General features: G+C 48.4%; 1 protein-coding gene across 1 annotated transcript; it reads left to right on the top strand.

Annotated features, from left to right (window-relative positions):
• Positions 1-586: 586 nt before the first annotated feature.
• RDH16 (retinol dehydrogenase 16) lies at positions 587-9,522 on the top strand. The gene is made up of 5 exons (XM_023210740.1): positions 587-1,163; positions 2,248-3,867; positions 5,812-6,070; positions 7,977-8,140; positions 8,721-9,522. Exons 2-5 carry the CDS (start codon positions 3,555-3,557, stop codon positions 8,936-8,938), a joined length of 954 nt encoding a protein of 317 aa, XP_023066508.1. The 5' UTR covers positions 587-1,163; positions 2,248-3,554; the 3' UTR covers positions 8,939-9,522.
• The last annotated feature ends 1,660 nt before the right edge of the window (positions 9,523-11,182 follow it).

Here is an 11,182-nt window from a genome sequence, read left to right as displayed (position 1 = left end):
AGCCCCTCAACAAACCGAGGCATATCCAGCACAGCCAGTGCCCTTACAAATGTACAACAATTGTCCCCTGCCACAGTAGGCAGTGCTGTCGTAGACCTCTGCAGCACAATTCCCATCTGCTTGCTTCCTGGAAAGTCACAAAAAAAGGTCCCTTTGGGGGTTAAAGAGTTGGTTTATTACTTGGAAAGTCTAGTCTAAGTTTGAAAGTTGTCACTGTGCATATGGGAATAATTGATTCTGATTATACCGGAGAAATTCAATTAGTCATTAGTTCCTCAGCTCATCAGCTCACTTCATTTCATTCATTTGATCTCTATCACTGATACCCTTTTTTCCACTTGATCAAATCATCTACTGAAGCTTGTGCATGCATCCCGTAGTTCTCGTGCCATGGTTTTCAGCTCCATCAGGTCATTTAAGGACTTCTCTACACTGTTTATTCTAGTTAGCCGTTCATCTAATCTTTTTTCAAGGTTTTTAGCTTCTTTGTGATGGGTTTGAACATCCTCCTTTAGCTGGGAGAAGTTTGTAATTACTGATCATCTGAAAGCTTCTTCTCTCAACTTGTCAAAGTCATTCTCCATCCAGCTTTGTTCCATTGCTGGTGAGGAGCTGCATTCCTTTGGAGGAGAAGAGGTGCTCTGATTTTTAGAATTTTCAACTTTTCTGCTCTGGTTTCTCCCCATCTTTGTGGTTTTATCTACCTTTGGTCTTTGATGATGGTGGTGTACAGATGGGATTTTGGTGTGGATGTCCTTTCTGTTTGTTAGTTTTCCTTGTAACAGTTAGGACCCTCAGCTGCAGGTCTGTTGGAGTTTGCTGGAGGTCCACTCCAGACCCTGTTTCCCTGGGTATCACCAGCAGAGGCTGTAGAATAGCAAATATTGCAGAACGGCAGATGTTGCCGCCTGATCCTTCCTCTGGAAGCTTTGTCTCAGAGGGGCACCTAGCTGTATGAGTTGCCAGTCAGCCCCTACTGGGAATTGTCTCCCAGTTAGGCTACTTGGGAGTCAGGGACCCATTTGAGGAGGCAGTCTGTCCATTCTCAGATCTCAAAATCCATGCTGGGAAAACCACTACACTCTTCCATGCTGTCAGATGGGGACGTTTAAGTCTGCAGAAGTTTCTGCTGCCTTTTGTTCAGCTATGTCCTGCCCCCAGAAGTGGAGTCTATAGAGGCAGGCAGATCTCCTTGAGCTGTGGTGGGCTCCACCCAGTTTGAGATTCCTGGTCACTTTGTTTACCTCAGCAATGGTGGACACCCCTCTCCCAGCCTTGCTGCTGCCTTGCAGTTCAATCTCAGACTGCAGTGCTAGCAGTGAGCAAGGCTCCATAGGCATGGGACCCTCTGAGCCAGGTGCGGGATATAATCTCCTGGTGTGCCGTTTGCTAAGGCCATTGGAAAATTGCAGTATTAGGGTGGGAGTGTCCTGATATTCCAAGTACCATCTGTCATGGTTTCCCTTTGCTAGGAAAGGGAATTCCCTGATCCCTTGTGCTTCCCGGGTGAGGCGATGCACCGCTCTGCTCTATGTGTTGCACCCACTGTCTGACTGGTCCCAGAGAGATGAACCCTGTACCTCAGTTGGAAATGCAGAAATCACCTGTCTTCTGCATCACTCACACTGGGAGCTGCAGACTGGTGCTGTTCCTATCTGGCCATCTTGGAAGCAAGAGGAACTATTCTACTCTTTATATGCTTTTTAAAAATCTCTGCCAATTCTCTCACATTCATCTAACTCCATAGTCCCTTGTTCTGGAACCATGGGCAAAACTGCTTTACTGCACTAAAGAGTGATAACAAATTCTGAGTACTAACTTTCACTCCCCATCTTCATAAAAAAATGCTTTAAGAAATTTAAATAAGCAGAATGTCTGCTTTCACTTTGTCCCATTGTTACTCTGGTTCTTCTGAGCACTAAGCTTTCCTGCCAAGCTTCTTTTAGACGTCTTTGGGTGTCCTTTGACGATGCGTCCTTTGCTTTCACATGCCCTGGTGTTCCTTCACCAGAGTCTTTGTCACCCCACGTTGGGTACCAGGAATGTTGGGGTTGCCAGACCCAACACCAGGTCATGGGGGTGACAAAGTCTGGCAGAGTCAAAGGATTGAGAAAAGACAGTTTGAAAGAGAGAAGTGGGACCGGGGGACCATTGCGATTGTGGAGGCTGTGAAGGCTGTCAGACAGGGATGTTTAAGTCTGTAGACGTTTCTACTGCCTTTTTTTCAGATATGCCCTTCCTCCAGAGGTGGAGTCTATAGAGGCAGCAAGCCTTGTGGTGCTGTGGTGGGCTCCACCCAGTTCAAGCTTCCTGGCCACTTTGTTTCCCTACTCAAGCCTCAGCAACGGTGGACAGCTATCCTCCTGCTGGGCTGCTGCCTCACAGATCAATCTCAGACTGCCATACTAGCAGTGAGCAAGGCTCCATGGGTGTGGGACATGCTGAGCCAGGCATGGGATACAATCTTCTGGTGTGCCGTTTGCTAGGACAGTTGGAAAATCACAGTATTTGTGCAGGAGTGTCCTGTTTTTCCAGGTACAGTCTGTCATGTGTTCCTTTGGCTAGGAAAGGGAAATCCCCCAACCCCTTATGCTTCCAGGGTGAAGCAATGCCCTGCCCTGCTTAAGCTTGCCCTGCGTGGGTTGCACCCACTGTCTAACCAGTCCCAGTGAGATGAACCAGGTACCTCAGTTGGAAATGCAGAAATCTCCCGTCTTCTGCATTGATCACACTGGGAGCTGCAGACTGGAGCTGTTCCTATTTGCCCGTCTTCTCCCTGCTTTCTTTACATCTGAGGTTGGACACCCCCATAGGATCCTGCAATCTTTCTGCCCCAAAAAACTGCTATAGCAGGAGGGAACCTGTTCCTGCCCACCCTTTGTCTACTCCTTCTCCTCCTAGAGAGCCTGACCATGCCCTAGTTTTCTGAGGAGTGATTGATATTCTAGGGTGCTGGGCAGGATGAGGAAACTCAGGCTCAGAGAGGGGTTTCCATCTAATCTGCCTGGAAACCATGTGTAGCTACCCAATAAGGTCTTTCCATGTTCAGAAGGTCACGGACCAGGGTTGTAGGAGTAGGAGATTTGTAGAGATAGTTTGGAGCCCTGTACTTAGAGCAGAGGGGTGTGTTTTCCATGGAGAGTGTGTGTGGGCAGCTGTGTGTGAGCCTGTGTGGGCTCTGTGTGTTCCTGTGTGAATATATGTGTGTGCTCCTTCATGGACACAGCATGCATGTAGTGGGCACAGCGAGGCAAGAGAAATCAGGAGACTAAGGACACATTGCCAAGTGATAATATCTTTCTACTGGGCAGGACTTGGGGTGTGCAAAGGCGTGCATGAGTACTGCAGAAGCAGTTCAAAGAGCAGAGAGGTGGGGCCAGAATAAATATGTTGCAGAAAGACAGTCATCAAGGAGGAAAGTGAGGATTCTGACCAAAATGCCTGAGGGTTTCCCTGCCTACCACAGCCCTCTGTGTTCTTAAATCCTCCTGTGTCAACAGAGGCCAGAATCTGGGTTCCCCCACAGCCTGTCTGTGTCTGTCCTCTGCAAAGCCATGTGGCTCTACCTGGCAGTCTTCGTGGGCCTGTACTACCTTCTGCACTGGTACCGGGAGAGGCAGGTGCTGAGCCACCTGAGAGATAGGTATGTGTTCATCACGGGCTGTGACTCTGGCTTCGGGAAACTGCTGGCCAGACAGCTGGACGCACGAGGCTTGCGGGTGCTGGCTGCGTGTCTGACGGAGAAAGGAGCTGAGCTGCTGAGGGACCAGACTTCAGACAGGCTGGAGACGGTGACCCTGGATGTCACCAAGACAGAGAGTATTGCTGCAGCCGCCCAATGGGTGAAGGAACGCGTGGGGGACAGAGGTAACCACCCAGATTTCTCAAGTCTGTCTGTGTCTTCCCTCTGTTTGAAGGGACCACCTCCTGTCTGCTCCCTGGGAAGATTTCTACAGTGTCTTTCCAGGTTGAAGTAACAGTAGCTTTCTAGTACTTCTCACTAATCAGGCTGGCCTGAGCCCCATCTCTTTCCAATCTTTAACCTATCCCGACATTGGAGGTGTATAGTCTTGGGCAGAGTTTGCCCTGATGAGATTTTTCTCTCCAGAATTCCTCTCTATCCTCTCCCTTCTGCCTAAGCAGAAATCATGGATTGTTTGATGCTGAGAGCCTGGGTTAGAGATCTGGAGACTTGCTGGAGCATGGTTGAGAAGGGAGCATGGGGCTACAAGGGTGCACGGAGGCTGTAGCTGTGCTGGAGCTGGGTTTGTGTTCCCAGCACTTTACCTTGTTCTTGCTAGGGCCTATCAGCATCCACCAAGAGCTACGACCATCTCCATCTTCAGAGGAGAGTATCAGCATAAGGACTGCTTAAGGAAAGCAGAACTAGTAAGGTGTTACTTTTTCTTTCTTTCTTCTTTTCACTACACTAATTCATCTGTCTTATTACAGGGGAAGAAAGAAACATGGATTTATTTTATGTAACAATAAATGCAGAATATGATCTTTGTTGAAAATAATGAAAAGAATAAAGATGAAAACAAAAGTTTCCCTGAAATTGTCATCCATACATAAGTCCTTTTTACAATTATACATATTTAGGATTTTATATTTTGTTCTTAGTTTCAGTCACCTTAGATTCTCTGGAGAAGATAAACATTTTTACACCATAATGATCATTTTTATAAAATTGTATGTAATTATTTAGAATACTGTATCATTCCAATAGCCTACCTATGTAAACCATATTGAGTGGTTGGATATGATAGCTTTTTATTGTCATAAATGTCGTCTTCGTGGACTTTTATTGGCCAGCATCTCTATAAGTGTGAGATGTCTGGGTGGAGGAATCTGCATTTGCATCAGGGCAGGGCCTGTTATTGAGCAGGGGATGGATTCATATGCCTAGGCCAACCCTTCCAGATCAACAACTGCCACCCCCTGCCCGGACTCAAGGGACCCTGTGCCCCTGCCCCCTAGTTCTATGGGTTGAAAGCTCTATTGACTTGAAGTCTTGGGGATTGTGTATTTGCATCTTCCAGAGAGATTTTCCCAGAGCTGAGTGAACTTGGGACCAAAGGGAAGGATGAATAGTGGGCTTCTGATGCAGTAGGAGGAGAGGGTGACATTTTCTGGGGCAGAGGGTGGAGTCTGTGCACTGAGAGGGGTGATGCAACCTTGCTTTCTTCCCAAAGCCTGTGCATTGGAATTCCCCAGTGCTTTCTATAAAAATGTTACTGGATATTGATGCAGGATGTTTCAAGACCAGTGGCCTGAGGTCAAACACAGGATTTTCTCCAAGTTCCCCTAAGCCTAGGACTTCAGGTCTGTCTTTTTCTGTCTTCCCACTCTCCCTCACTCTCCCTCTCTCATGTGTCTTATTCCATCAACAGATGGTTGTGGAACACTCACCATACAAGGTGTTAGCATACCTGAAAATGCAGGTGAATGTCTATAATGTCAGCAACATTCATGTTTAACTAACCAAAAATTGGTCTTCATGTTTCCAGACATGGACAATCGTTCTTTAACATGATTTCATGCAATCCTTAAATAGGGATAAAGCTTATTGTCTTTCAGGCAGTGAGCTGGGCCCTAAAGAGTAAATGCAAAAAGAACTGGGTTCCGTGGCCCACCAACTGCTGAATGTCCAGACCCAACCCCTGCAGATACTGTGGTGCTTGTTTTACCCTCCTCCCCATCCCACACCTGTCATTCTGCCTTCACTTTATTGGGATGTGAGTTGCACCCTAACTGTCCATCTGCGCAGGCACAACACAGTGATGCTCTCTCATCTTCCCACTGTCCCAGGACTCTGGGGCCTGGTGAATAATGCTGGCATCTCCTTGCCCACGGCCCCCAATGAGTTCCTGACCAAGCAGGACTTTGTGACCATATTGGACGTGAACTTGTTGGGGGTGATCGACGTGACTCTGAGCCTGCTGCCCTTAGTGAGGAAGGCCAAGGGCCGTGTGGTCAACGTCTCCAGTATCTGTGGCCGGGTGTCACTTTTTGGTGGAGGCTATTGCATCTCCAAGTATGGCGTGGAAGCCTTCTCCGACTCCCTCAGGTATGCTTCTGGGATGGGGCCCGCCCTAGTCTTCTTGCTCCTGTCTTTGTGGGGAAGTCTTTTCCAGGGAGTTCCTTGAATCCCAGCCTGTAAGGCCCTTTCATGAGATCCCTCTCTGTCTTCATGTGTGACACCCTCATCTTCCTCTTTCTGGATTGGGCTGGCCATTCACTGGGAAGCACCTTCCTGAGTGCTGAGTGGCAGGAGAGGCCTCAGGTCAGAGAGTTTCTTGAATGATACCTCTTCCCTGGATGGATCTCTTGGTCAGAAACGGCCAGAGGCAGAATTGGACCTGGATCTTTGGCTTCTGATCCTGCCAAGAGGAACACAGTACTGAGGTTCCCAAGCCAAGGACGGGGGAATACTGTGTATCAATGACTAATCCCAGGGAAGGACCCTAAACACTTCTTCCCATTACACCTTGGTATTGGAGCCACAAAGGCAGACCAGGCAGTCAGCACTGGATGGAAGAATGCTTTGCACCCTACAGAAGGAGCAGAGAAAGATCAGCTACTACAGTGTGTGTTGGTCCCCTGGCCAGGGAGGCTTTCCCAGCAGCTGACAATGGGCATGTGGCTTGCTCACACCCCTCTCTTGCTGTAGTAGATGGCCCGTGACCCCTCCTCCCTGGAATCTGAAATACTTGTAAAGCTGGGGCATGCCTTAGTGCCACAGAGACACACATGCTCATGCAGATGCAAGAGCACTCACTGAGTCAGAAACAGGGAAAGATACTTCCACACCAGGAGATGGGTGCCTGGCTTTGGGGCTCTTCCTCTCTAGGGAGAGAAATGCTTCAAGCACAGAGGCCGTTCCTTCATGGCTCTCTGAAACCCAAAGACAGCATGCAGAAGATGGCCTTTCCCAGCAGAATTCATGTCCAGAGCCCCTTTGACAATGGGTAGAGCATCTGAGTCCACACAACAGATGCTTTAGGCCCTTGTCTAAGTGACAAAAAAATCCATCCTTAATCAACAACAAGGTTTTGTCTGTGAACTAAATCTTCATACCTGAGAGAGGTACAAGAGATCTAGAATCAACTGCCAATGCTTATAAGGTTGTTGATCAAGTCAACCTTGCTGGCCATGGTACCCACCTGAGTTGGGGAGAGTCGTGGAGATTCTGTCTGAGCTGGGGATTGAGAACTCGAGCTGGGGATTGAGAACTCCACCTGGCAGCCTGGTAAGGAAGGCTGTGAAGGGATCCTGGATGAAGGAATGCGATCAGCCCAGGCCCAGGGTGAGCATTAGCCACCTGAATGTACTGCAGAGTCCTCTTGTGGTGAAGGTCAAGGCCAGACCTAGTGGGGGATGCTGGGCAGGTGGGCATAGGTGGGCTCCTTGATGGCCTGTGGGTCCTGGACAGGAGCTGTGCTTTATGCTGTTGGGAGTGAAACCCCCCAAAAAAGGGATTTGTTCCTTGGTCTAATCAGCTTCTAGACACCCACCGACTGCAGGAAGCCCAGTGGCTGAAAGTGGGGAGCCAGACTGAAGACAGATGCTTCTTAGAGGACAGTTGCCATCACCCAGCTCAGAGGCCAGGGAGATTCCTGGGGCAGGAAAAGGATGGAGGGAACTGAGGACTGGAGAGGAGGCAAAATGTGGGAATTCTGGTGATCCATTGGATGTGAGGGACATAGGAGGAGACAGCACTAAGGTGCTGCCATGCTTTGGAATTGGTAGGATTTAGGGCTAGTAAGCTCATGTGTGTAAAATATGGAAACCCCATACAGAGGCAATGATTCCTTCATTATTATGATCCCTTGATTGCTGGAAATTAAATATTCCAAGCTTTCTATCTCACCTGTTGTCCTCATATGTTGTGCTATCATAGTTTTACTTTTATTGTTTGTGTTTTACCTTCCATGACCCCTGAAGTCTTTCCCTTCTGCTTCTCTTTCTTGCAGGAGGGAACTCTCCTACTTTGGGGTGAAGGTGGCTATGATTGAGCCTGGCTATTTCAAGACTGCTGTGACCAGTAAAGAGAGATTCTTAAAGAGCTTCCTGGAGGTTTGGGACCGGTCCAGTCCAGAGGTCAAGCAGATCTACGGCGAGAAGTTTGTTGCATCCTGTGAGTAAGCAGTGGAGAGTGGGGAGAGAAGCAAACCCTCATGTGGAATCCCTGGTCTACCATTGGTGTCTGAAGAGCATTAGAGTTTGATCTCCAGGCTCTTCCTTACCCACAAAGTGGAGACCTTTAGCCCCATTTCCATGATGGGTACTGTGTGGTCAGCTGGTCATGAAAAGCAAGTATCCAGGCTTCTCAGAACTTGGGACCAGTGTCTATCTGAACTCAATATCATTATTGAGGAGCAAAGTGAAGCCAGAAAGGGAAGACATTGGTAACTGATAACGAGCTGGCATTAGAGATAGCTGATTTACATGTGCTGAGACTTCTGTGGGAGGAGACCATCATTTATGTAGTCCAGATATTCCCGAAGAGAGACAGACATGACTTAGTGTGGAACACTTGTTACTTTCCCATGGATGGGCTCTAACTCAGGGAATTTGAATAAAAGAGATTTGAGGCAATGCTTGACTGGGGGTTATGGGGTGGCATGAGTTCTTAGACCCTTTCCACTCTAAGTTGAATCCAAAGCAGGAGCGGTTACAGGTGGAAATACACGTGGATCATTTCTCATTCTTAACAGATAAGAAATCAGCTGAACAAATGGAGCAGACTTGCACACAGGATTTGTCCTTGGTGACCAACTGCATGGAGCATGCGCTGATTGCCTGCCACCCCCGCACTCGCTACTCAGCTGGCTGGGATGCCAAGCTTCTCTACCTCCCCATGAGCTACATGCCCACCTTCCTGGTGGATGCCATTATCTACTGGGGTTCTCCAAGCCCGGCCAAGGCTCTATGAAGCCAAGGATCAGGTGCATGGTTGCATGGATTTGGGGTGTGCTATGAGGGTGATGTATCCTTGGGAGAGAAATAAAGTAGAGGGAGAATGCTGTCAGGTCAGTAGGACACCGATCTCACCTCCTTCATTACCTCCTGGCCATGATTCTTCTGAGAGATAATTTTGCTCTCTGGAGATGTCGGTAGAAAAGTTTCAAGTTAAGCAGCTGAGAAACAGGAACCAAATAGTGCTCCTGGGTGCATTGTCACCTTAGGTGGCCACTCAAGGGTCCAAGCCTCTTGTGCTAACAACTGGGGTGGGTGTGAGCAGGTGGAAGGAGCCTCAGCCCATGCTATTACCTCCTGCTTCCTTATCAGGCTGTGTGTTAATTCTGGGCCAGTCTGGGCCATGGGGTGGAAATGGCTTGGGAGACGTGAGGGGACCCCTTCTCTGAAGATCCCTGTATACATGGTGTTGGGAACGGTAGCGCAACCATTACATGGCCCCATAGACCTCACTAGTCATCCCAGCAGCAGTGGCTGGAAGGTGGTGTCCTCAGTAGGGATCTGTGCAAAGGACAAATAAGTTTTTGATTTGTCTTGAAAGCATGAACTTCCTTTGATTGTTTTGATGTTTAAAAAGTTGATAGTTTCACCCATGTGCAGTGATTTGAATGTTCTTGTGAAGTTACACTTGGATACCAGACACATGAGATTGCAATCCCTCTCTGAGTCTGGGTTCCCTCCTTTCCTCAGGACCCAGAATCACTCCATCCAGAAATCCAGGTCACCGTCAGCCTCTCTAGGACTACAAGTCGAAGGCAGAAAAGAGTGAGCAGGAATAGATCTCCTAATATTGGAATTCTCTGCTAGAAGGAGAACAAGATTCCCAACAGGGAAGTCTGATCTTAGAGACAAAGAAAGGGGAAAGAGGGAAATGGGGATGGGAACTCCTAAGCTGCTGGGAGGGAGGAATGGAGTGACTTACACAGTGGGTGTCAGAGTTTTTACCCTTTCACTCCTGAAGATGCCCTTTCCCTAGATTTGAGTGGCCTTGGGGAGCAGTGGGAGGAAGAGGCGTGTGCCTTTCTGAATATCAGGGGATGAGAGGCATGGTCTGAGAATGGATTTGAAGAGAGAAATTGGACTATCCCTGCCCTCTCCCATCCCTTCTTGCCAACAAGGTGAGGGGCAGTTGTCGTCTTTCCAAGGGTCCTGGAGTAGACTTAGGTAACAGAAATAGATTCAAGGACAAGCCAGCAAGGTGACCTCAACAGCCATATTGAAAGACAGGCCCCAGATCCCCTCCCTGGGGCAACTGAAGCCTCCTCCCCTCACCTGTGGCCTCTCTGTGGCCCTTAGTGACTGACCCTCACTTCAAAGTCATTGCACTTTCCCTGTGCCATCACTCAGGTCCCCCACCATGTCCCATCACACCCACTCCTCCAGTGACAGGGAGTGAGAGTCACTGCCGGACTCATCTTTCATATTTTCCCTCCCTTTGTTGAGCCCCTGCTGTGTGCTGGACAGAAATTCCCTTGAATGACCTGGTCCTCATCCTCAGTGTCTTCAGTTTTCTGATGATGTCGCAAGTGTGGACTCAACACAGAAAGCATTAGGGGAAAGGGGTGCAGATTCCTGGACTCAGCACAAATGGTAGATGAGGTAACTCCCCAGGTTTCTCATTTTTCTTTCTTCAGGGTAAAAGTCTAGGATATGGGGCCTCTAGGAAGCCCCATGTTGTTTAACAAACCAGTGTTTATTGTAGAAACAGAGATTGAGGTCAGATGTTGCTGGGCCACTGAATTTAAAACACGCAATGAAACCTGGCACAGTGATTCATGCCCATAAACCTAGCACTTTGTAGGCTGAGCGGGGGTGGATCACCTGAGCTCAGGAGTTAGGGACCAGCCTGGGCAACATGGGGAAACCTGATTTCTATTAAAAATACAAAAAATTAGCTGAGTGTGTTGGTGTATGCCTGTGGTACAGCTACTTGGGAGGCTGAGGTAGGTGGATTGCTTGAGCCTGGGAGACAAAGCTTGCAGTGAGCTGAGATTGTGCCACTGCACTCCAACCTGGTTGATAAAGTAAGACCCCATCTCAAAAAACAAAACAAAAAACAACGAACAAACACACAAATGAAACCCACACAGTCTGGAGCTGTTGGAGATAAATGGTAATGTAGAAGGCTTCACGGATCATTCTCTCTTCCCCACCTCACACCAGGACACCAAGTTAACAACTATCTCTGCATCAAAAAACA

The sequence above is a fragment of the Piliocolobus tephrosceles genome, chromosome 10 (genome assembly GCF_002776525.5).
Source record: "Piliocolobus tephrosceles isolate RC106 chromosome 10, ASM277652v3, whole genome shotgun sequence".
NCBI lineage: Eukaryota > Metazoa > Chordata > Mammalia > Primates > Cercopithecidae > Piliocolobus > Piliocolobus tephrosceles.
The sequence above is the reverse complement of the archived record's forward strand: the minus strand, read 5'-3'. Positions and strand labels throughout refer to the sequence as shown.

Coding starts and splice junctions, on each gene's coding strand:
- RDH16 (XM_023210740.1), top strand. CDS start 3,555: ATGTGGCTCTACCTGGCAGTCTTCGTGGGCCTGTACTACCTTCTGCAC. Junction 3,868..5,811: donor GGAACGCGTGGGGGACAGAG/GTAACCACCCAG, acceptor CCACTGTCCCAG/GACTCTGGGGCCTGGTGAAT. Junction 8,141..8,720: donor CGAGAAGTTTGTTGCATCCT/GTGAGTAAGCAG, acceptor CATTCTTAACAG/ATAAGAAATCAGCTGAACAA.